Here is a 26494-nt window from a genome sequence, read left to right on the forward strand (position 1 = left end):
TCAAAATTTTTTTCCTAGAAGGAAAATCCATGAAAAAAAAAAGTTAGCTGGGTCAAAATTAAATTTTAAGAAACTAAGAAAGAGGAGAAAGAAAAAGACCCAGGTTTGGCTTAGGTTCGAGAGGACTCCATGATAACAGAAAAGCACACGATTTCTTAATGCCCTTCTCTTTCATGCCTTTGTAGGGAAGCATCTTGGTAGTTGTATGAGTTTTTCAGCTCTGTATGTTAGAGGTCCAGTTGTATGTTTGTGGGGGAGAGTATCAATTAAACAATAGCAAACATTCATGGCTGTCTCAAAGGCATCAGACATTGTCTACATTTACCTCCCATAACAGGCTGTGGGCCCAGGACCAGTATCATTCCCACTGATCAGAAGGAAATACTGAGGCCTAGGGAGAGTACACCTGTACTGCAGGAGGGCTGGATTGGAAGCCAGGTGGCCCTGATCTGCCTCTGTATGCCTGTGTCACTGGCTGTCCAGCACCGGGAATGCTGGCCTGACTCCTGTAGACAACCCCACAAGCCTTTCCTTTCTGCTTTTCATAGCCTTGCTTAGCCTCTCCTTGCCACTTGGTCACTAGTGGATGCTGCGAGGCAGTCAGGAAAAGAGAAGCCTTTCTAGGTCTTCAAGGACAAGCTGGCAGCCAGATCAGTCAATAGTCTCCATCTGCCTCCTCCCCTAGACTCCTAGGCGCACACACACACACACACACACACACACACACACACACACCCCATACCCACACCACACACACATATACATACCATGCCCACACCACTCACAGGCATACACATGCTCACACACACACACACACACACACACACACACACACACACACACACCATACCCACACCACACACACATATACATACCATGCCCACACCACACACAGGCATACACATGCTCACACACACACACACACATACCATGCACACACACACACACATGTACACACACCACACATACACACCACACACACATACACACACACACACACACACACACACACACACACACACACACGCATACACACACCATGCATACCACACACACCATACACACCCCACACACAGGCACACACACGCACAAACACACATGCTCACCACCCTCTTTGGGTCCCCCACCACCTTTTCTCTCCATCTGGAATCCCGAAGATGTGAAGGCCAGTAATGGAGTGTCAGCGGAAGTAATTGATTCCTCACACACAGAGAATGCTCCTGCCTTCCGTGTCAATGGAGCTGAACCAGATTCTGGGCGGGTGAGCGAGAGACATGTAAACAGTTCATGGCTGAGCTGTCAGGGCCGAGCCAGACACAGTGGAGAGTGAGTGAGAAGGAGAACCGTGGAACAAATAATTGTTTTATTGGAAAAGAAAGCAGTAAATAATATTTCAGCCCAGGAACTGGCCATTGGAGGGGGATGAAGTCAGCCCAGGAGCAGAAAGAAGCGTGGCACAGGTTGGAACAGAAGCATTTCTCTTTGTCTCAAAGTGGGAGGTTTCCTTCCTGCCCCACCCCCCCATTCTCCCATTATCATCATTAAAATAATTACCGTAACAATTACAGTTGATGAGCCCTCGGGTTTATGGAACACCTTTCATCTGAAAGTTCAAAGTGATTTATCTGTGCGTCATCCTCTGAGAACTGTGGGAGTGTGGGAAAGTATTTTATTATTATTATTATTATTATTATTATTATTATTATTATTATTATTATTTGGAGGATCTCCTCATGAAACCGAGGTCCTGCCAGATACATGGCAGGTACCTGGTTTAAATACTGGGGAATGGACTTCTCTTACAACAGGTCTCCACTACTGTACCCTCTCTTCAGGCCTCTCATCCACACGTGGCTCTTTAGTTCATCCCTCGCACTAATGTCTCCCCATGCTATGGGATTCCCGTTGGTCACTACAATACGATGATCAGCCAGCCAGAAGACCCGTACACGGAATAAACGGCCTGCTTATGGCTTCAGGATGATAAAAGTCCTTTAGGTCTGACCCACACTGTTTCCATCTAGCCTGGAGACTTCCCACAACCCGCTTCTCTTGTAGAAGCTTGTGTACTTTCTAGACATGCTTCTCCATGGTCCAGCGAGACTGTCTAACACCACCTCGTGTTCCTGAGTGCTACTCCCATGCCCGGCAAACCCTGGATTTTAACCCAGAGGACCATGTCTACCATGCAGCAAGGCCAGGGCTGTGACATGCATCTGTGACCCAGACTGCCTTTGCTCTGAGTGCAGCCCCAGTACTTCAGGATGCACATCAGGGCACAATGTCCAAGTGGCACTTTGAGAGGAGGAAGCAGTTCCAGCTGACTGGCCACCAAGGGCCACATTCAGAATCTCCACCCTAGCGTGGCAACAGCCCCTTCCTGCTTGGACATTAGTGTGTGACTGTCATTTCCACACCCCGGTGCTTTCCGTACAGTCATGACAACTCTCCGCCTAGAGTCAGGGGGTCTCTGAGCTCTGTAACCTGAAGCGCCCAGAGAACAGGATCCAAAATCGGGCTGTCACACCTGCCACCTGCTCCCAAACTGCCCCTGTCCTGGAATTCTTCGTTAGCACATTTTTCAGACAAGTTTTATGTCTTCCAAGTTTTGTTGCAGAGCCCAGAGGGATATTAAAATGACCAGGAACCCATCCCCGGAAAACGCAAACGAACTTTTGACACAGTGATTGGTTCCCTGGTGCCTGGCACACTTGTTCCCAGCAGGCTTCCATTTTTCGGACAGATGGGAGGTTATGATTTCTCTCCTACAATTGGCTCCACTGGGAGGCAGAGTTAGTGAGTTCCTTACCCAGAGGGAGCTGTTCTCTCAGCCAAGTGAAGGGATGCTGCCAGCACACCAGGGCCCCAGGATGACGTGCTCTGATTTCCCCCCAATGACTACCAGCTGCTTTATGCCCCTAGTCCTAGGTCCCAAGAGGCAAAGAGGTATGAGCCCTGTGCCCATTGATGAGGTGAGACAAACCAAGGCAGGACAGCATGATAGACCCAGGCTAGCATGAGACAGTTCAGCAAGTCTTGGCTCTGTCGGGTACCACTTTCCACATCAGAGCATGAGCTGCTGCTGCTGCTGCTGCTGCTGCCTTTGAGGAAAAAAAAAGAAACGGATGTAAACCATGGGCTCTTCATACCTACTCAGTACTCTGGCATCATTACAAAATGCTAGCAAGGGACTCTTGAAGTTGACACCAAAGGATGGGGATTCTGTAGTCACAGAACAGACTCAAGGAAGCTCTGACAGTCTGCTGAACTGAGCCTACCCCAACCCTTCAGCTTCACCAGTTGCCTAAAAATCCCTTACATAAGCAAATGGGTTCTGTCCAAGCGGCCTCCTGAGTGCTGGCTGGATCAGAAGTCCAACAGATCCGTGGCTCTGTGGCCTCAGGAATGCACCTTGCTGGGAAGCCAGGGCAGTGAGGGAAGCGCTGTGCACCCACAGGGTCAGGGCAGGAGTGTTGGAGGCTTTGTTGTCCACCCTTCATTTTCTGAAAGTTATCCACAGCAAGACTTATCAGACACTGTGTCTGGAGCAGCCCGCTTCCTCACGTTGAGAGTGTTCTTGGCAGCCTGCAACCCGAGGAACAATGAGATCCCGCGGCCTCTACATCATCCCAGGGCTTCTGCGGAAAAACAAGCAGCAATTATAAATAGATGGTATTTGCAGTTTCCACGTTCTTGCCTTCAAGGTTTTTCAGAATAATTCCTCCAGTTTGTTTTGGGTTATTCTCTGTGCATACTTCCTTTGCTGGGTGGTCAGATTTCCTCCCTTCTAACGAGCGTGGTGACCCGGGCTGGGAGGGGACCACAAACGCAAAACTGCAAACATCAGAGATTTGTGGTTGGAAGAAATAAGGAAGAAAAATGCAACTGCAAACAGCTGCTGTGGAGAAGGCGCTGGGCCCTCATGCAAACACAAAAACAACCCTAGAGTGTTGGGACTGCTGACGTTTTAGAGGTGCATGAATAATAAAGACGGTAATAGCAGCCCTAATGACATCTCCTCAATGAGGACTGACTGTATGTCAGCTGGTATAGTGAGCTAATTGTGTGCCTCAGCTCAATGGGCTACCAAGAGGATGAGTGCCTCACCGCAAAAGAGGGCTGGAGGCATGAATCAGTGGTAGTGCGGTGTCCCAGCATACAGGCCCTGGGTTCAACCCAGCACCATTTAAAGATAGGTAGATAGATAGATAGATAGATAGATAGATAGATAGGTAGGTAGGTAGGTAGGTAGATAGATAGATAGATAGATAGATAGATAGATAGATAGATAGACAGACAGAACTTTCTTGACTGGAGAGGTAGCCCAGTTGGTAGAAGGTTTGCCCAGAACACACAAATTTACTTCCCAGTACTACATAAACTGGACATGGTGGCACACATCTGTACCCCCCACACCCTCACACCCCAAACCCCTCACCCACACTTAGGAGATAGAAGAGAGCAGATCAGGAGATCAAGGCCATTTTCAGTTAGTAGAGCCTTTAACCTGAGCTACATGAGGTCCCGTTTAAAAACAAACCAAGCCGGGCGGTGGTGGCGCACGCCTTTAATCCCAGCACTCAGGAGGCAGAGCCAGGTGAATCTCTGTGAGTTCGAGGCCAGCCTGGACTACCAAGTGAGTTCCAGGAAAGGCGCAAAGCTACACTGAGAAACCCTGTCTCGAAAAACCAAAAAAAAAAAAAAAAAAAAAAACAACCAACCCCAGCAAATGGAAGATAAGTGGCTTTGAACCCATCCCCTGGCAGCTTGGACCCAGAGCCCAGGCTCAGAACTTCAAGACAGAAATAAATCTCAAAAACTAAAGTACATGGATTTGTGCAAGAGGTAGATTTGTGGAAATCCAACCCCGAGGTTGTCAGTACTGGGACTGCAGCCATGCTGTAGCTATGGCTGTTTATGGTATCTTCTCTTGTCTCCAGGATGGTGTGTGTGTGTGTGTGTGTGTGTGTGTGTGTGTGTGTGTGTGTGTGTACATGCATGCAACTCACCTCTCGCTCACCCTTACCACCGTGTCTTGTTAACACAGTGGCTGTATTAAAAATAACCTGTCTTCCAGGCATCTGGCTCTTTGCTGGACCTGAGTGGACTTTTCCAGTTCCTTCCCAGACATGGGGCTGTTATTATTTCCATTTTATAGATGAATAGCTGAGACTGGGAGAGGGTAGGTGCCTTATCTTCAGTTTCACCAGTAGCTAATGCCACGGACTAACTGGCTCTGTCCACAAAGGTCACATATTATGCTCCTTCCCAGAGTGCATCGCACCCTCTTGGACATGGACTTGTGTAATAGAAATTTCAGGTTGGTCTTGTCACAGACCCCTTCCCTAGAAAATATGCTTGCATGGGAAGACAGAAAACTTCAGTGTATGATTGTAGGGGCTCCCCAGCCCCTTGAAACTCCTGCATGAACCATATTGGAAATCTGTGGACTTCAGAATATGTGGACTTGAAGCTCTTATAAATATACTGGATCCTATTTTCTCACTCGATGGGCCATATGTTCGCATTCGGGGTGTACACACGCTTATAAAAATACTGCACTTACAGAAATTAATATGTTATCCCATCTGAACACTTGCGGGCTGCATTTCCACTGGGCAGATCTTAAAGCCATGCATTTCAAATCTGCTCCCTGTTCCCAGTGGTGATCTGTCTATTAATTTTGGCACGTCCTGCGGGCTTTGTTTAATCAGATAACTAAGTAAAAAGAGCAAGGTTCTGTGAAGTTGCTTCCTACTTCTGCCCATTTTCTAGAAACCTAAGAGTGGAAGGTTTCTCCCCACCCAGCCTCTCTCATGCCTCTGTGCTGTGGCAAGCTCGTGTGTCCAGACAATGAAGAAGAGGGAAAGAGGTGAGGTCTGTGTACTGAGGGTTCAAATCTCACCTCTGACCTTTCCTCTTTGTGACCTTGGGCTGTCAACCTGAGTCTCCATTTTTGCTTCTTCATGCCGATAACCATGACAGCCAGCCCAGTCTGTATGTACTAAGTTAGGATTAAATGAAATAATATCTAAACGGGTGGGTCTGGCCCCATAGTAATTACTCAATAAAACATGGTCACATTCCATCGATTTACTTATGAAATGAGTAGCAACAATGGAAGGTGGATTTCAAGGAAATGGAATGTACCTCTTTAAAAAGAGCTGATCTGACAGCAAGCCAGTTTCTCCGTAAAGGCTGGCCCCAAGAAGCAGGTGGCCTGGCTCTGGGCCTGTGTTGGCCAGAGACCTGGACATTGTGCGGACCCACCCCGCAGCCTCCGTGTGTCTCAGGCGGCTCCTTTGTTGGGAGTTTTTAGGAGCTGCAAGCAGCTGTGATGGCATTTCCTCCAATTTTCCCTGCAGGTTTTAATGTAAGGATTAATAAGACAGTGTTTGTAGCTGTCTTTGAGCTTCCTGGAAGAAAGGCACTCCGGGAGGTGGTAAATTCTCTGGCCTGGATAATCCACTCATGAAATATGGAACTTTGAAAGTGTGAGAAAAAATCTCCAATCACTCTGACAGCATTTTAATTATAGTTGATTTGTTTGCCACTAATAGTGAAAATGCTGTCAGCAGGATTTGAGATGTTTCTTCTCCACAAAATGTTATATTTCGTGTCTTTGTGTCACGAAGCAACATTTAGGTTTTCACATGCAACCAGAATAGCTCGGTGGATGTGTTTGGGGCGCAGAGGCAGAAGATAGACCCGGGACCGACCCGTCGTGCCCGTAGAAGGCATCATTCTAATATGCAGTACCAACTGCAAATGCCTTCTTCATGTAGTCCCTTGGCACACAGGGATCCCTGTTTGTGCCACGGACCCAGAAATATCCCAAATCTACCTAATGAAGAGCCAAGTCTGGCCTCATCCTGATTCCTCCTCGCTAGAGCAAGAGACAGAGCTAAAGGCATAGACAAGCATACAGGCTGTACCTTTCCACAGGAGATAAGCAAAGGAAAGGTATGCCACCCCAGAGAGAAGGGTAGGGAAGGCCTGAAGGATGAGAACTGGCCACAGACAGAGCTAATGAGTATGGCAGACACAAGAAAGAAAAGGAGCAAGGGCCCAGGGGTTGGGAACCCTCTGCTTCATAAACATCCGTGAGGCAAGCATCACGAAGGGAGGCGGTGCCCACCTGCCGAAGAGTCTGATTTCCTTGGATGCAGGCATTCCTATGTTTAGATCCAAATCTTGAGGTTGGGGGTGACATCCTTATACCTTTGGTATACTCCCCTCCCCCACAGACATCTGTGCACCCAGAAAGGCAGACAAAACCCAGGCTAGACCTTAAACTGCTCTGAACAAGGGCCTTAGCCAGGGGAATCTTTAGCACACTCAGCAGTAGCCAGCCTTGCCTGGGTGACCTACTGAGAGAGGGATGCCAGAGAACCTCTTTGCAAGTGGTGATGGGAGGGAGAGATGAAGCTGCTGTCCTCTCTCTCTCTCTCTCTCTCTCTCTCTCTCTCTCTCTCTCTCTCTCTCTCCTCTCTCCCCACTCCCCACCCCCTTGGACTCAGAAAATTAATTCTACTGTCTAGATCTCCATGCCACCCCCCACCCGTGTGGATGTGAGGAGGAGAAGTCTTTGAAGGTTAAAGAGAAAGTAGAGGAAGCGTTCTCTAGTCAGCGCTGCCCAGGCAGATGTTAGCAGCTGTGCACAACAGTCAAGAAAGTACTCAGGGACCATTTCAGAGAGAGAACAAGCGTGAGCTAGAGATGGCTACTTTGGCTCAGGGGGGAAAATAAATAACCAAAATAATAAGAGGTAGTGTTAAAGCTTCGAAAGGAATTTTTTCATTTGAGAGAGATTATGAATAATGAAATGCAAACACTGTAGTTAATATGTCTGTTAGCTGCTTCGCGTTGGCTTCTGGGAGGCAGGAATAGGCTCGGGGAGAGGGCAGCTTTCAAGTCATCCCGTTTCACTGTCCTTGGGGTGAAGCTCGAGTCCGCACCCCAGATTTCTTGATCAAACAAACACTGGAGATTCAAGGCTGCACGCAAAGCCTGTATTTATTCCAAAGCCACAAACTTCCTGAGGCTCCTCCTCGGAGCCCTTCGCAAATGAACCTGACAACATTGAAATTTCTAAGGAGATTGCTCCAGCTGCAGAAAATCCCTAATAATAAAAAATTTCCCCACATGAGTCTGTCACACGGGAGGTAAATGAGACATTCTGGATGAAGTCAGCGTGTCACTTGGAGTGTGCCCTTTATAGCAAAAGCCCAGCCAGAAGGCCACATGGTTAAGTGGGATTTGTCCACAGGGTGCAGCCAGGACCCTGGAGAGAGAAGGAACTTGCTTGCCAACTGGTCACTTGGTCCTGTCTCCGCCATACACACTTGGTAGAAAAATCCAGTTTCCTAGAAGTTGAAGGAAGGGCTGGTTATGCTTCACAAAGAGATTCATGGTGGTGGTGATGGTGGGGGTCCCCTTAACTAACAAGCACACACAGAGAGAATTGGTCACTCACTGGCTTAGAGGGACCTTTGTTCAAATTGTATGGCCTTCACTGTAGGTGTGTATGTGTGCAGATAAAGTAAACACGGGTTTGTTGCTGGCCATTTTACAAAAAGAAAAAAAAAAAAAAGGTCTGGGGGCGGGCTAGTCACTGAGCCAATTGAGACAAGCTCTGAGCAATGGCATTTGTTGGTAGCCCTGCCTCCTGGCTGATGCTGTCAATCCTCTAAATGACTCCAAGGGTGATTAGGCAACCTGACAAAACCCGCCCACTTCTGAGGACTAGCCAGTAGGGTAGCAGGGCCTCTCTGTCCTTTGTAGAAAAATCACCAACGCAAAACCAGATTTGGGTGTTGTTTTTTTAATATTATTTATTGAGTATGATATCTGAAACACTATTCTTGGGGTTTTGGCATGCCATGTCTCCTGTGGCCCTCATTCGGCACACTCCGGCTCTGTGAGATGGATGATAAAGTGATATTGGAAAAGAATCCATACCTGCATCTGCTAATTTTGTTTTCTGCTTGTTTGGGTTTTTGAGACAGACTATTACATAGCCCACATTGACCTTGAACTCTGATCCTCCTGCTTCAGCCCCCGAGTGCCGGGGTTTTTGGCAAGTTCCACTATGTCCATCCCTGCTAAACCATTAGGGCTTGTTTTTCTCAACGTTTCTGCTTTAAGAACTTAAGGAATGCAGCTTTATTTCCATGAGCCTTACCTTATTAAAGAAATGTGAACTTATAATAATTCAGATAGCAGAAGGGAACAATGATGATATTTCTCTGCTAGTATTTTAGATGTAGTTTTTCAAATGTTTTCTGAATACTTACGTGAGGAAATAATGTGTACATTTGAAAATGGACTTTAAAAATCTCTTCTTTCTGCACTAATAGTATATCATGCACTTTTTTCCTATAAAGTAAAAAAAAAAAAAAAAAAAAAAAAAAAAAAAAAAAAGCCCAGACCTGCCACACTATTTTTTGTAGCAACTGAATATTTCATTTTATAAATATACCAGAATTGATTTACTCTCCCTGTCTGGTTGGATTTTTCAACATGATGCTATCTATAAAGGGAGCATCTTCTCACTTTTCATATGCTTTTTAAAAAACATTCCCGCCGGGCGGTGGTGGCGCACGCCTTTAATCCCAGCACTCGGGAGGCAGAGCCAGGCGGATCTCTGTGAGTTCGAGGCCAGCCTGGGCTACCAAGTGAGTTCCAGGACAGGCGCAAAGCTACACAGAGAAACCCTGTCTCGAAAAACCAAAAAAAAAAAAAAAAAAAAAAAAAAAAAAAAAAAAAAAAAACATTCCCAACGATGCATATACATCCGTACACCACCCTGATTGTTTTCTTGGCAGAAAAAAGTCCTAAGGATTCTGGTTTAAAGGCTATGTACATAGTAACTTTCACTGAGTTTTGCCAAAAAAGTACCTTCCAAATGTTTGAAGCGATTTACATGTCCTCATTCACTGTGCCACTATCCCCAAGGCCTCTTTCTCTTCAGATAAGCCTCATCTACATACATGCCTCAACCTCTTTACCTCTGAAATGGGTGTGAGAATTTGACAAACCAGTTAGCTTTCTTAAGCACAAACTGAGGACCGGACAATGTAGTAATTCTTTATGCAGGGTAGGTTCAGTCACAGAAAGCTCACAACTGAAGGAGAAGGCTCCTAATATCTGTCTTTTATTGTTACATCATTCATTTTAAAAGTATTCATTTGGGGTGTGTGTGTGTATGTGTATGCACGTGCGTGCTAATGCCCACAGTGAGTGTGAAGGCAGAGGACAATCTTGGGTATGAGTCCTTGCCTCTTCCCCCTTATTTGAGACAGGGTCTAGCTGGCCTGCCAGCTTTCAGGGCACCTCCTACCTCTACCTCTGGTCTCACAATAGGGGCAATGGGTTTACAGGTGTACTCTGCTGTATCCAGACTTACCTGGTTTATGAGGCTCGAAGTCAGGGCCTCATGCTCACACAACAAGCACTCTGCTCTCTAAGCCATCTCCTCAGCCCTATTTCCCCGATTTTCTGTGGCTCAGAAAGATTCAAGGCTTAATCTTTCTCTGTTCTTCTGCTTTGAAAAGGAAGTTTTGGGGGCTGGAGAGACAGTTTAGTGGTTTAGAGTACTGACTGCTTTTCCAAAGGACCTGGGTTCAATTTCTAGCACCCATATGGCAACTCACAACTGTCTGTAACTCCACTTCCAGGGGACCCTCACACAGACATACACACAGACAAAACACCAATGCATATAAAATAAAAATAAACTATTTAAAAAAATGTAAAAAAAAAAAAAAAAGAAAGGAAAAGAAGTTTTTAGTGGCTGTAGCTGTAGTTTACAAATTGTTGGCTTATTAAAGAACTGTAATGTTGGCCTCCAGCTAAGACGTGGAATCCGACCCCAGCTGTCTATCTCCAGGTCTGGGATCTTACACCCGGAGAGGAACTCATGATGAGTGAGGAAGGGCTGCCTGACTTGTGTGCACACTGCTGGATGCACCATTGCTCAACTATGTCCGCTAGGCAGTGTTCCACTCGGAGTGGACCGGCAAGGAGGGGTTTTCCACACAGGATGGGGAATTTCCCCTAAGAACAAACAAGTGTCTTTTCGCTTTTGTTTTGGAACTGAGGAAGCTTGCTTTCAAAGTCAGTACTATCTCCCACACTGAAAAATCTCAGATTTGAGCAGATCCTCCGCCCCACCCCACCCTGGGGCCTTCCGAATCTGGCTCTCTCACCAGAGCTCTGGTGGAAGCCTCTCTCTCCCCATCTCCACCTCTCTGGAGGGATCCAGCACCGGCCAGGCTCTTGGTTGCAGGAGTCCATCCCTCTGGGGCCTCAGGATAAACTGCTCCCGGTAACACACTCCTTATTCTTCCTTTACAAGCCTATTTATTCAGAAATGGCTGAGCAATCTGAAATACGGCTCCCGGAGGCTGAAGTAAGCCTCAGGCCTCTCTAACTCACTCCAACCACTTGTGCAGGCAGCCAGCTCCCACAGACTTCTGTGACAGGAGCTGGAGGCCACATCCCAGGGAGGGCTACATTGTCAACCCCTTTCCTTACCCACAAGGAAGAAATGGCTTCTGTGTTGTTTTTACAGGTTGATGCAAAATAAACAGAGGGAGGTGAAACAGGGAGATGGTTTTTGGGGATTGTCGGGGAAGAAGTTTCCCACTTGTGCTGTGTGATTTAAGAAGTAACTGGAAGCTTAGAAGTAGTGCAGACAAGTATGGGGATCGTTGGGGATCACTGTGGAAAACGTGCCTGTCGAGACAAAGGGGGCACTTTCTGTGTGGATCAGTCTACGATCCTGGCCACGGAAGACCGTGAGACATCGACGGCCCACCCCGTGCCAGGCCCATCTGACTCAGTTTGAAAGGAGCACAGGCCACAGCTTGGGGGAGACCAGCCAGCCATGCCTCTTAGAAGGCTACTAATTGTGGGCACACAGACACAGTCCCCAGGGAGTCGCCAGGCTTTGGGGGAAGTTTTGATTGCCTTATCTGACTTAGCGCCAAACCCTGTTGAAAACATGTTGACTAGATAGCGCTGACAGGAACTTTGTGGGCACAATCTCAGGGAAGGAGGTGGCCTGCAGATGGGGCACTGCCAATTAAGAACGAGAGGGGGTGACCCAGGAGAAAACTAAAACTGGGCAGGGGACAGGAGAACAAACACCTATGAAGCATCCCCAGGGTGCCGGTCCCTGACATGTAATTTTTCAACCCATCTTCTTTCCAGTATGCTGGAGCCGATATTTTTCTCCTCCTGTTACATTTGAAGACACTCGGGCTCAAAGCATTGTAGTAACTTGCCACGACAGAGTTCAGGAGAGACAAAGATTTAGAGAGGTCACGATGGAAATAAAAAGTATACGCTACTGCCACCCAAGGAAAAACACAATGCTTGCTTTGAGATCCTGAGAGAATGATGCAATTACTCTTATGTGAACAAGAGATAAGGCCTCTCCCACCCATGCACTCATTCACTGTAGCTTGAACAAAGCAACTTCCTGTGTCTGTGTTTGCCTGGGTACCAAAGCAAGGACAGTGCCCTTTGTTGATCACGCCGCAACACCTGAAAGTCTCTAAAGGAATGGGGAGAGCCCAAAGAGGATAATGGTCCTTCCCAGACCTTCAGAATGATCTTCTTTTCATCGGTGTCCTTTTTTGCTGTCCCCACCTAGGTATGACTTCATTGAGATTCGGGATGGGGACAGTGAGTCAGCTGACCTCCTGGGCAAACACTGTGGGAACATCGCTCCGCCCACCATCATCTCCTCTGGCTCCATGTTATACATCAAGTTCACATCAGACTATGCCCGGCAGGGGGCAGGTTTCTCCCTACGCTACGAGATCTTCAAAACAGGTTAGTGGGATCTGGAGTAGGCCAGAGATGGGCATCATAGGGAAGGTGGAACACAAGGTGGTGATGGCATCAGGTGGTAAGGGCTTTAGTCATCTGCCCTGACTGTGGTGGCAGATGAAGAGATGTCTAAGGTGAACCTGGTAATGCCTCGATATGAAAAGGCAGGTCAGGTGACTTCCCACTTGAGGGGAGATGAGGCACTGACCAACACAGGAGGAGGGTGGGGGATAAATACAAGAACATCCCTTGAAAGAATTGGATTTTTGTGTTTTTAAAATCAAGCTGTTCTTCATGGTTGAACTTGGTTGAACTTTATCCCAACTCCTTCATGGTTTAATATTGTCTTTATTTGGAATTACATGGGGCTGGAGGACATAATCTTTTCATTGTTTGGGGTTTCTAAAGATCTCACCACGACCCCCAGAATGGGGTCAGTCATTGCTTTTAAATTAAATTATGACTCCCAGACATTCCCCTCGGCCATCCATTTTACCACCCCTCTACACTGAACTCCTAGTTCCCATATGCCAGGGAATCGGACGCCCTGAAAAGCTAATGAAAGATAGTAGAAATGGGGGGCGGGGTGTGTACAGAAAAGATAACACTTCTTCGAGTTGACTGCTGGAACCCATGCATCTCATTAGGTCTTTATGGGCAGTACTGACTTCTGAGGCTCGGTAGGCCAGTGGGCATCTGAAGACGCTGCATTGCGTCCACACGTCTCCGCTCCTGGCGGCACGTCCTTCTGTCTCACGTCAGCTATCCCTGTGGCTGAGGAAGGAGTGCCCTCCGTTCTCCCTCACCTTGCCCACTCCTTACCTCAGAAGTTCTGCCCCCATCTTTGAGTGTTTTCTTTCTTTAGGAGTCCAATTTCTGTAACTCCTACATGAAATCTGATTCCAGGTGAAGATGTCACCCTGTCGTTGAGAAACCAAAGTCTGGCGCCTATTAAGTTCAACGCAACGGGAACTATTCATATGTTTTTTTTTTCTTTCTCTTTTTTCATTAAACAGTTCTTGGAAGGAAGTAGTGCCTGTTGAAAGCACTTTTTATATCCACTCTGTCTAAATATTTGTTGGACTTGTCTGCCTTCGAAGACAGAATCAAATGAAGGGGTGTGGTTAGCAGAACTGTACTGTGCCAGAGTGGGGACCCTAAGCTATGGCCTGTGATGGCCTATCTGCCATGCATTTATTTTCATGTTTCTGGCCACAAGAAGGTCTCAGAAACTGATCTGTGTGTCCTGGGCTGGGGGCTGGTGTAAGCCCCCTGCGTAGCTGGATCCACAGCCCTTTGAGTCCCAGTACAAGACACAGACCAATGTACCAACTCCAAGGAGCACTCTCTACTGAGTGTTATAGAAAGAAGGAATAAGGCAGGATTTCTTGTCCTTGACTTGTGGGAGAGACAGGTAGACAAATCCTCATTGCACAGAGGCACCCTCAGTATTATTGGTGACATTAAAAGGAAAATTATACTATAAGCAAGTGTTCCATGAAGGCACAGGTCACTTGTTACTCCTCTGGAAATGCAATTGAGGAACTCTGTGACCTAACAGAAAACATTCCCTAGTGCTGGACCCATCACTTAGTTCTACTACCTCAACCTCAGAAGGGAATCAGCTCGTGCAAGACCTTCCAGGGACCTGGCCAAGAGAAGTCAGAACAAGAGTGAGCAAGGCCGTTAAGCTTATCTCTGGTCTCATGGCTCTTATCTCAGTGTTTCGTAAAGCACAACGCCATGCTCTCCAGAAAGCCACAGAAACGGAGAATGTTCACTCCATCCATCACACAAATTTGAAAGGAGGGCATTAAGAGATAAAACACATGAGGGGATCGTGATTCAGCCTGCTGTTTTGATGACATGCAGAAGGAGAATTTTAAATAAGGCAGCAAGTCTGTGAAGAGCTTTAAACAATAATGCCAGTCAGGAAAGGTCTGTGGCTTGAGCCTGGAGCAATGGGCGGCCCACTCTAAGGACTGGGATGGCCACTGAAAGGGATGCTGTAGTGAGTGACAGCCCTGCCCCAAACCACATGGCTGGGAGTGTGCAAAAGACGAATGCCCAGGAGCCTCCTCAGGCCTGTCAGGCCCATCAGGAAGAGTAGCTATTGGTATGAAAGCCAGTCTTATAACTATAAAACACAGGGTTTCACAAGGGAGCAAAAGTTTAGAGACGTTTAGAGAAGGTATCCATCCTTGTCTTAGGTCCTTATTTCCACGGTCGCTGTCCTGGGAAAAAGCACACAGTTTACATCATCCACAGAACATGAAAGAAATGGGTGGCCATGCTGAAGAAATCCAAACAAACAGCGCTATGTTTGCCAGTCAGATGCATAAAGAGAAAAGAGGGGGAAACTGTAAACACAGATATGCTAGCAGCCATACAGAAGGCTCTGGAAGCTTGGCTTTCTCCAGGCTCCGCAGCGGAGTTATTCTGAGGCACACGCACCCCACAAGGCTGGGACAAACAGAGCATACGGCAGGAGAGGAAGGTCATAGCTGCCCTAAATGAAGGATAAAAGGTTGTTTAGGTCACCACACTGCCTCACCTGGAAAAGGGCAAGCCAGAAAAAAAGTCGCAAACCTAAACAACCGGAAGTCACCAAATCCAGCACCGAATAAGGAAAGAAAAATCTTACAAGAACTTGAAAGGGGGCGTGGGAAGCAGAAGCAGTAGGAATCAGTTTGTTGTTGTTGTTGTTTTTCTGAAGTTCTTTTAGCAGAAATTCAGGATCCAGAGTTCTCTCCGGTGTCCATTACTCAGTGGCATTTCTGGTAGTAAAATTGTAGGGCTTGTTCACAGTAGAGGAAACCTGCAATGCCCGCTGCTCCAAGCCCCTACATAAAGGCCTGAATTCCCCGCCTGTGGTCAAGTGAAGCTTAACTTCGGATAAGGCCATTGCATTTTCGTATCTTGGTACGTGTAGGCTCCTCTTCAACTTGCAGGCGGTAGACTAGACATTACAGAGACGTGGAGTTGGCATCCGCAGGCCGAAGTCTGAGCAGAGACCTGGGGTGGGCGTCCTGCACGCCAAAGCCCTTTGGGATGGAATCATTCAGTACAGTCCAGACCCCCAACTTCAGTTTTGTGTTGTTTTGCTGTTTTATGAGACAGAGTCTCACTCTGTAGCCCAAGCTGTCCTAGAATTCAATATGTAGCAGGCTTGCCTGGAACTCATGGTAGTCCTCCTGCCTCAGTCACCTAGGATTACAGTGTTTGGATGACAGATATGAGCCACCACACTCTCCCAAACCTCCAGCTTGTATGAGTAATCTCAACATTGAATTGATATGAATGTTTGTCAGCTGGGTATTTAAATTATTTTTATCCTTTTAACATGATGCAGAAAAGGATTGTGGATTAATCAAATTTCTGGAAGACTCAAGTTTTGTGTCCATTTCCAGATCTTTTTATTCAGTTGCCATTCTGGTGATTTTGGCCATGGTAGTACTGCAGACAAATGTGTCATTTTTTTTGTTTTTGTTTGTTTTGTTTTGTTTTTCGAGACAGGGTTTCTCTGTGTAGTTTTGTTGCCTGTCCTGGATCTCGCTCTGTAGACCAGGCTGGCCTCGAACTCACAGAGATCCACCTGGCTCTGCCTCCTGAGAGCTGGGATTAAAGGCGAGTGCTGCCACCGCCGCCGCTGCGCCACCACCACCACCACCACCACCACCACCACCACCACCACCACCCAGCCAAATATATCATTTTTAATAGATGCCTGATTTTTCTACTTGCAAAGGATAAAACAGAAATGTTTTCTCACCTCCTTCAAAAGAAGCCAGAGAATGTATCCATTTCTAACCATTTATCAGACATGCACTGGTTTCTTTTTTGTTTGTTTTTGCTTTGTTTTGTTAGGTTTTTTTTAAAGTGGGGGAGGGGGGTTGTTTGTTTGGCCTTAAGTACTTAAGGCTGAAAAATTCCTTCCAGTTACATGCAAGACCGACCTGGGGATCTTCACTAAAGGGTTTAGAATCTCACATTCTCCAGAGCCCATATTGGGCTCTGAATGTCCATTGTTGAAACACTTGTCCCCCATGGGTGAGAAGGATCAAAGATTCCCCCATAAATTCCCCACTCCCAGGGTGGTGCAGAGTCCCTTCTAAATGAGTAACAATAGAGCCAACTCTAGGAAGGGACTCTCCAGAGGCCTCCGATAACTCTCCAGTCAGTTGTCAAAAGAGAGTTAATTTCCATCCAGCACTGTGTGAGGCTCCCTAAGTGCCCCCATGAAGAAGTCTGCTCAACATCCTTAAACTCTAACCTTTTCAGAATTCTTCTTGGCCCCCTGAAGACCAGCCAGCTGGCCTGGCTTTCCCAAATTGCATCACCCCAGGCCACTGAGGAAGCCCTCAGGAGTTGGAGGCCTGATGATAAACAAGGCTGGGGAGGGGTGGGGAGGCCACCCCCAGCTCATCCCATCCAACCTAACTGCCCTTTGGCAGCTCTGGCCCTTCCCGGCTGCTGCTATATCCATGAATGACTTGCGAGCCTCTGAGGTGTAGCACCCAGAGCTCCAAATAAGCCAGGAAGGTTTGCTCTTGCTCCTGGTCCTCATTCTACCCACAACCCAACGGGCAGCACTGTAAGCAGAGAGAAGGGATCCGACGGATAGGTGGGGATTCTGGGAACTCCCTTTGCTGCCTGAGCTACGGAAAGTTGCAAGCCTACCCCAAATACACATATACTTATTTGCATGGTACCTTTTCCAAGGCAGATATTTGCCGCTTTCCAGAAAGTCACTGTCAATAAGGAGACTTGCAGAGGGCCCTGCTACAAGGAGCTGCAGATAAAGACATCGCTGCTGGCTAAGATCGGCATATTGACATCCCATAGTTATATTTCAGTGTGATCCCCAGAGGACACTTCCTGCCAGTAAACACCTGGTTTATTGAGTATTTCTGTGTTGCTGTTGTTTTTTCCTTCATGCTTAGAGTGTCTGTTATCCCCTTCATAAATCCTGCTTCCTTTTCTTATTTTAAAATCCAAATGCAGTGAGTGAAACCTATTGTAATTACCAGCGTTTACATCCCTGTCGTTAACTTGTATTCATTCTTGCTCTCTCTGTATATGCTGGGACTCTGCTTCCAGGCTCCTTTCCTGGCTCTGCCCAGAGGAACCGTTCCTGGTTTAAAGGACAAGGCCCTTCTAACAGGACTCCACCTAGAGGCATCAGGAGGTGTGGGGGCTGTAATCCTCTTAGGGCTCCTGCTGCAGGCCAAGCTCGCAGCAGGCTGAGAATGTGTGTCACGTTTCATCAGGACACATTCCCCAGAACGCTAACCCAAGAGCTTAGGAGAGAAACACAAGGCCATCCCCACCACAAAGGCACCAGAGGCCTTCCAAATGTCAATACACTGCTGCATTTTTCCAAACTCGCCGCCCAAGCGGCCTTTAACATCCCAACGCCCCGCTGTGATCCACCCGGCTAAAAACCTCAATTGTTAATTGTCCCACCACTACAGAGCAGCCCGTTTTAATACAGTCAGGACATGAATGAGGCTTGGGCTCCCCTTTGCCCCTCCCCTGAGGCACCTTGGATCTTGGAGGGAGAAGGGGCACTTAGCTGGCTTGGGTACAATAGAGGCTAGTGTTGAGGTCAGCAATAAATAAGGGATAACATTGTTTTCCCTGCTGGCAACCAGCAAGTCTTCCTTAAGGATTGAAATAACTTACATTTCTGGAGTGAGCAGCTGAGTAATTGAGAAAGAAGACTCTGTCTCTCTCTCTCTCTCTCTCTCTCTCTCTCTCTCTCTCTCTCTCTCTCTCTCTCTCTCTCCTCTACCTCTTACCCTCCAATTCCTCAATTGCTGGTCTTATTCTGATATACAAAGCAATCAGCCTCGTCTCCCTAATTTCTGTCCAAAAAGGGGGCTGGCTTGAGGGCTTGAAACATAGATGGGAAGGGTGTGTTGCTCCAAGGGCCACTTGAGCAATAACAAAAACCTTGTGAGTAGGGGGATATGGACCCAAACATTTAAATAACCCAGAGGCAGAGGAGGCAGCAGAGAAAAGCTGCTCCTTAGTGCTACGTCTCTTACCCCTCCCTACCCCCTCCCCACCCCTCTCTCTGGTACACAGGCTCTGAAGATTGTTCCAAGAACTTCACAAGCCCCAATGGGACCATTGAATCTCCCGGGTTTCCAGAGAAGTATCCACACAATCTGGACTGCACCTTCACCATCCTGGCCAAACCCAGGATGGAGATCATCCTGCAGTTCCTGACCTTTGACCTGGAGCATGACCCCCTACAAGTGGGGGAAGGAGACTGCAAATATGACTGGCTGGACATCTGGGATGGCATTCCACACGGTGAGTGAATGCTTCTGCTCTGTTCCGTTTCTCCTTTTTATAAAGTTCAGGATCCTAGCCCAGGGAATGGTAGCATCCAAAGTAGACAGGTCTTTCCACTTCAATTAACCGAATTAAGGTAATCCCCCCAGATATATCTAGAGGCCTATCTCTAAGGTGATTCCAGATTTTATCAAGTTGACAACTGAGATTAACCATCAGAGGTGGCAAAACTCTGGGTCATGTTCCTTTCCACACCAAGCTATTGGGATAGAAATGAATCAATAGTCAAATGCTGTGACCACATAGCAGCCAGACTGACTAGACTTGAATCTCTCTGCTGTACAATCCTAGCAAGGTATGCAGCCTCTCAGTATCTTGGCTTTGAAATGATCTATCATCGCTATTATCATGAGAACCATTATTTCATTACTATTAATATGGTTGTGGATGTGGAAAAGGCAATCATTCACAGCCAAGAGGAGCCTGTATAGATTGGGTGAAGACCACACAGATCGTAGGTGTAATCAGTATTGGAAAGGAAACAAGTTGTTCATCTCTGTGGTTGTTCTCGGTGTTTTCTAATATAAAGGATACTTGGTAGCTATGCAGGAGCAATTTCATCTTGGGAAAAGCATAAGATTTAGGAAGACAAGCAGGGTATGGGTCCCAGCTCTGCTATTTCTGCAATATGAACTGGGAAATGTCACCTGACCCTCTGAAACTCAATTTCTTCCTCTGTAGAGCAGGAACGGTAACGATATCTTCTGGCCCGTCTCTCAGAGATGGGACAACAGAACGTAGCCAGCGCAGGGAAAGCACTGTTGAATGTGCAGGGGAAATATCAGACATTATTCTCGAAGCACAGCTTTGGTTTTTATATCATGGTATTGGCAGTTAGGTTCGTAGTGGTGGGACAGGAGAGAGCATTGAGAACCAGTTTTACATTCTCACTTCCTCTGTCTGCTCTTTGTCTCCTGCATCTAGTTGGCCCTCTGATTGGCAAGTACTGTGGGACCAAAACACCCTCCAAGCTCCGCTCATCCACGGGGATCCTCTCCCTGACCTTTCACACGGACATGGCAGTGGCCAAGGACGGCTTCTCCGCACGTTACTACCTGGTCCACCAAGAGCCTCCTGAGAGTGAGTTGGCCATTTGGAATCTCTGTCTTGTCTTCTCATTGGGGGGCATGAGTGGGTACAGGTGAAGGGCTGACTCCTGTGAAAACAGTAGACGGGAATGCTGCAGACTTCGTGGTGGTATCTGAGTTCCAGGAAGGAGAGCCACGCCTTCTATCCCAGCAAAGATGAAGGAGAAAAAGACAGTGTCCATCTGGGTGCTCATTTCCTTATATAAAAATCAGTGATGTCCCACACAACCTAAGTCAGAAGCTCATTTTTCAGTAAAAGGGGGACCTGTAGGGCCCTAGCCCCGTTTTGGGTAACTGTTTTCCATGCTTGCTGACCTTGACATCCTCCCTATGCTAATTCCCTGCCAGGTTCCACCCTCCTGAATGCTTAAGGGAAGTTCCTTGTTTGTGTATCCTGCATATTGGGCATTAACAGCTTAGATGCAAGATTGTAAAACATGTGTAGCGAACTTCTGCCCTCCGGGGTTCTCCCATTGTGCTGTAAGCCTGTATTTAAGACCTCCTCCCTCCTTCAATAAACGGCATTCAGCATTAATAAAATAAAATAAATTAATTAATTAAAAACAAACAAACAAAAAACCAAGCAAACAAACAAGTGTGTGTTGTTCCCAGAGAAAGCCGTGAACCATCTCAAGCCTCCATCCCCTCATCTATGGATGAAAAGGGTTGTTAGGATGGCGGCAGAGTGATGCACACGGGGTCTGACCCTTTCCGGAACTGCATCAGTTCCTTCATCTCCAGACCCCAAAAGCCATTGTCCCAAAACAGCCCTATGTATCTATCTTGACATTCAAGTTCTGTAGCTCCCACTAGAGATTCCCTGGCTAGACAATGCCATCCCTTGGACTTCCACGTCACACGTGCAAGAAATACAAGTTTTGAGGAACTTCTACTGAGTGCTAGGCGCCGTGGGTAGCATTGCAAGGTGCTGCGGTGGGCCTGGCTGTTGTGGAACCTGCCACCCAAGCCACTGGTCTCCCATCCTGAGGCCCATTTTCAAACCATCTGCTGCTGGCCCTGTGCTTCAGATACACTGTCATGGCTGCTTAGAGATCCAAATGATCTCCTGAAGGAAGAAGCGCTCTGAGATGATGAGGGTTGAGGAACTCCTGCCACTGTTACAGACAGCTTTCCACCTAGGCAACTATAGATTCAGCAGCCTGGCCTGCCTGAAAATGAACGGGTTCGGCTCGGTTCTGTCGCCATTTTTTTTTTCATCCGAGTTCTGGAAGGTTGCATTGATAAACAGTGTAGCAAGCTGTAGCTCGTCCAGCAAATGGCCAGTGTAGTCACGGAGGTAAAGAATAGATTTGATACCTCAGAAAGGTAGCCCGTTTTTATGGAACACGTGCCTGCGCAAGCATTGATCAGTGTCCACAGCATCCAGGTGAAGGACCGCAATTTTGCTCATGGCAGAAGAGCCGAGTCGGAGACTCCTCCGGGATGTTAGTCCAGACAAGTGCTGTCGGGGAACACAATGGGGCATGCGTGTGCTCACAGGGAAGTTTCCTAAAGATGGGTGTTTATACTTCGTAGCGTCTGTCTTCTGTGCCAGAAATTAGGAAACACTCGGGTGAAAGAGAGACATGCAAAAGTGCCTCCTGGGTGTGTGCAGGCTTCCCACGACGGCTGAGCCCACCCAAATTGTCATGTTCACCTGTACCACATGCATGGCTGGTGCATCTGGCACCTGAGAGCATCCATAGCCCGCAGCACTTGCGCTTTAGATGGTATTTTTAATTTATATGATGATTCTTATTTATCTATCGCCTAATTTCTTTTAGGTCCAATTTAGTTCCTTGAAGACCCAGAGGGGTTGTTAACTATGTGGCTTGGTTTAGTTGTTTTTTTCAAATGTGAGCATATAATTAGATTCGGGATGAGGGAGTGCCTGCAAGGGCTTGTCCCTGGAAGGAGACAGTGTCTGGGGGGGGCCCAGCACTTGGAGGTTAAGATGCCTAACTCTGCCCTTGACCAATCTCCACTCCCCAGACTTCCAGTGCAACGTCCCTCTGGGAATGGAGTCCGGCCGGATTGCTAACGAGCAGATCAGTGCCTCATCCACCTTCTCTGATGGGAGGTGGACCCCTCAACAGAGCCGGCTCCATGGTGATGACAATGGCTGGACCCCTAACTTGGATTCCAACAAGGAGTACCTCCAGGTGTGTATGTGTGTGTGTGTGTGTGTGTGTGTGTGTGTGTGTGTGTGTGTGTGTGTGTGTGGTGTGTGTGTGTGTTGGAGGAGAGAGAGAGAATAGAGAGAGAATGTGATGTGTGTGTTGATGGGACGGTGATGTGGCCCCTCAGCTAGAATCAAAAGAGGATGCTAAAAAATAAGCACAGAATGGGTAAGAATTGCATCCAACCATCCATCCATCCATCCATCCATCCATCCATCCATCCATCCATTCATCTATCCAAAAGGCCCTGTGCTTTGCCAAACATTGTGCTGTGTGCTGGGATAAACTGATGAGTAAGAGGACCGCTTGCCCTTGCCCTTATGCGGATTAGTGGGCCTGGGGAGAGTTGTTTGGCCATGATACTGTTTGGCCTATCAGTATCAAAGGAACGTTCTATAAATAGTTCCAGCTCTTCCTCATTCTTGGCACAGGGAGGCATCAGAGACGTGGGGAGAGCGTTTTTCTGAAGGCAGGTTTGTTGGGCGCTAGCTGAATATGGCAACTTCTTCTGATCTTTGCTATCTGGAGGGAGCCTGCCAGGAAGGTTTTGCACATAGCTATCAGAGAACACATGGGAAAATGTCACCATGGGGAACGAAACTCGTTCCCCAGATGCTCGGCAGCGTCTTGCAGACTATTGTTTGCTGTCTTCCTGAGCAAGTCTTGTAGCTCATGTTGAGTAATCTTCCTGCACTGCACACAGGTCCAGCTCTGGTCCCCTGGGAAGAAGTAAACAGGGGGAGGACAAACCGCCAGTTCTGTACCAGAGCAACGTCTGCTTTTATGACACACAGAGACAGCCTTGTGACCCACTGACAAGCCTGTCCCAGCTCTGAGGCGACATGGTGACCTCTGCTCTAAGACAGATACTGCAGTGCAGACAGCAGGGAAGGGAGAGAGACCACTTAGAAACTCCAGGGAGCCACAGAGGCTCTAACAACACAGCTCTCGGGCCATTTGTCACTGTCTCTCCCCTCTGCCTCTCAAAAAAACCCTTTCATCTTGCAAAGCTTCTAGAAAGTTCTTTGTTGTGACAGTCTATATACTATACTCCCGTTTTCACCCCTCAATAGTCTATTTTTTCATTATAGCTATCTACCTTTTCTTGTCTACATAGAAGTTGCTGTGCATTCTCTCGAATGTTTCATGATTCCACGCACACGTTGACTAGCCAATAAGTGCTTACTAAATTGGCTTTCATCAGTTCACGCACACGAACGCACATGGAGACTGCCCTTTAAAAAGACCGTAGCCAGCAAAGGAGCAACATCCAGTAATTTCCAAATGGTTTAGGCATGGTCAGAGGGGAGGTACCTCAAAGTGTTGGCCATCTCACGGAGTGAAAGGTCAGGACTTGGTGCATAAGCCTAATTACTTGGGCAGACTCTGCGTGCCCTTTGACCCCTTGGTGACCTGAGTGATTATAGATACAATGGAGTGTGGGAATCAAGGGAGAGAAGACAGCTATGGATTGTCACTTCTGGAGAATTACAGTGGATTGCATTGGAGTAGAGTAGATTTCAGTGTTCCTTTAGGACCGTTCTGCTTTCGAGGTCTGAAGCAGATGGTAGGTTAATGAGGGGGTCATAAGTCTAGTATTCAATAGTCAGAAGAAACTGAATATTATCCATTCAGATTTGCAAGTGGAAGGATAAAACTAAAAAAAAAAATCAAGTTCCATTTTTCAAGGAAAAATGTCTATCCTCGTAAGAAGTCAGTTGACTTTAATTGTCCAGTCGAAGTACAAACACAGGCTGGCTTTGTGAGCTTGGAATGGCAACTGTATCGTTTGCAGGAAAAGCCAGATGTTGCTGGGAGTCGGGGTCCCCTTACTTTCTGACTTCTCTTCCCAGGTGGACCTGCGCTTCCTCACCGTGCTCACGGCCATTGCCACACAGGGAGCCATTTCCAGGGAGACCCAAAAAGGCTACTACGTCAAGACGTACAAGCTGGAGGTCAGCACGAACGGGGAGGACTGGATGGTCTACCGGCATGGCAAAAACCACAAGGTAGGTCGGCCTCCCCAGGAGTGGGTCTCCGAGGAGCTTCTGACTGATCCCATGATGGGGAAGAGACTCACAGAGCCGATGGAGGCAAAGGATACATTGGCCCTGAAATGTTACTTTTTTATGCTGAAGTGATTAGACGGATACATTGGCCCTGAAATGTTACTTTTTTATGCTGAAGTGATTGGAAAACTATGGCAGCCCCGGGCCGCTGTGGCATTTTGCATAGCAGAGAACGAGCGGGGAGGGGGACTTATAGAATGTTATCTAACTGCCAATGAAGGAGAAAATGCCTCCCCACACTACACAGGACTCAGTGAGCGTTTACGGCCTGAGTCTCCTCCCCATGCTGGGTTAACAATCACCAAACTGCATGAAACAGCAGTTCAGGAGTTACTGAGGTCTGGGAATGAAAAGACACAAAACCCAAAGAGGGAGTCACAATGTCCCTAAGAAGATCCAGGACAATAAATAATGAGGAGAAATCCCATTTGTCGGGGGTTAGGATCTGAACAGGCAATCGTGATTAGTGGGGAGGCATTGAACCCTCTCGGCCGGTCCCTTCATCGTCTGTAGCTCCCAGGCATGTGGTCCATGTGGCCAATAGGAGGCTTTTGTTGTGCCCAAGGATGGGTGTCTGGCACTCAGCACTCTTAAAACGCATGGCATTCTGTTTCTGCAGCTGCCAGTGAGCTACATTTGGCGTATGGAGGCCTCAGTGGAAATGCTCTGTTTTCACCTGAGTGGGGACAGGAGCTTCTGTTACTGGAAGCAAGCTCAAGGTGATCCCTGCAGGCAGGTTGACGCTCAGATTAGGCAGGTGAGGGAGGCATACTGGGCAGTCCAAGAGGCTGCTGACCCTCCCATGGAAGGGAATCAAAAGTGATGAAAAATAGGTTTGCCTCTCATCCTTTGCTACAGTCCCAGCAGGTTCTGGACTGCAAAGATATAAATGATCAGAACAAAGCAGCTGTGACCAAAGAATATTTCCAAAAGGCCATCTCTGGTCTCTGTCACTGTCCCAGGGCATCATGCTCTCTAACATACACATACTAGAATCCTTGGACCCAGAAAATTCTGCCCTGTGATGTTGGCAATCTGGCATAAGACACATGAGTTTTTAAAGGAGTAGTTTTTGTTGTCTTTTTTTTTTTAAATCAAAAATCGCCATAGTAACATGGCACCATTCATGTGAAAATATGGTTTCTAGATATTACCAGTTATCTTTCTCATATACAAACATGCATTGCTTCATGTGACCAAAAAAGAAAGTGAAATATTTAGCACTGGAAAGACACCCTCGCCTTTACCTGTGAGCTAGGTCTAGCTAGCTTTTCCATTGCTATAGCTCGGAAAGGCCAGATACGAGTCAGAAGTAGTGACTGAATCAGCGCTGGAGGCCAGAGGAACTCCCAGAGCTGAGTCCTCATCTCACCCCATTCCTTTTCCACCCACTTTTTCTTTCTCCGCCCACATTTTCAGTAAGAAAGTGCTAACCCTGGGAATTCAGCTGGCAGGTGAGGGCCAGCTGCCAGGTAGGAATGGGTCTTGGGGAGAGGCACGAGGCTCCCTGACGGGCTCCTTGTCCAGGTTCAATGACTAAGCAGCGCTGGCCAGAGGGATGCTGTAGCATAAGCTGATTTTAAAAGCACACAGATGGACCGGGATGCTATTTAAAACACCATTTGTAGGAAATCTGCTTTTGGAAATACCTTAGCGCTGCACATTTTGAAAGGACGCCATCCTCCCGGCTTTATCCCTGCTATTCAGTTTTGCAGGGAAGATCTCCCTGAGCCTGCATTGAGTGCCCTAGTCTTCAGACTCATCCTTTTCAGTGTTCCCAGGTTGAAGACCTTCTCACTGTCTTCTGCATCTTCTTCCCACCTTTGGCGAAATTCCTCTCTCCACTAGGCGGTGGGTAACTGGAGGGTCTGGTTTGGGGCTTTGTGTTAGAGGCTCAGTTTGGCCCACATAAAAGGAGATGGGACCGAGGAAAAGCCCTTTCTCTTTCCATTAG

The 26494-nt window shown here is 47.4% G+C and overlaps 1 protein-coding gene across 3 annotated transcripts in view; it reads left to right on the forward strand.

Annotated features, from left to right (window-relative positions):
- The window catches only part of Nrp2 (neuropilin 2), a 120436-nt gene that overhangs the window by 24533 nt on the left and 69409 nt on the right, over positions 1–26494 (forward strand). For all 3 annotated transcript variants that reach the window (XM_052749632.1, XM_052749633.1, XM_052749634.1), the window contains exons 3-7: positions 12662–12843; positions 18931–19161; positions 20128–20283; positions 22284–22453; positions 24325–24480. In XM_052749632.1, the coding sequence (XP_052605592.1) occupies positions 12662–12843; positions 18931–19161; positions 20128–20283; positions 22284–22453; positions 24325–24480 (895 nt within the window). The remainder of the gene's footprint in view (positions 1–12661; positions 12844–18930; positions 19162–20127; positions 20284–22283; positions 22454–24324; positions 24481–26494) is intronic.

Source organism: Peromyscus californicus, unplaced genomic scaffold, assembly GCF_007827085.1.
Source record: "Peromyscus californicus insignis strain IS unplaced genomic scaffold, ASM782708v3 Scaffold_21__1_contigs__length_65335640, whole genome shotgun sequence".
Taxonomy (NCBI): Eukaryota; Metazoa; Chordata; class Mammalia; order Rodentia; family Cricetidae; genus Peromyscus; species Peromyscus californicus.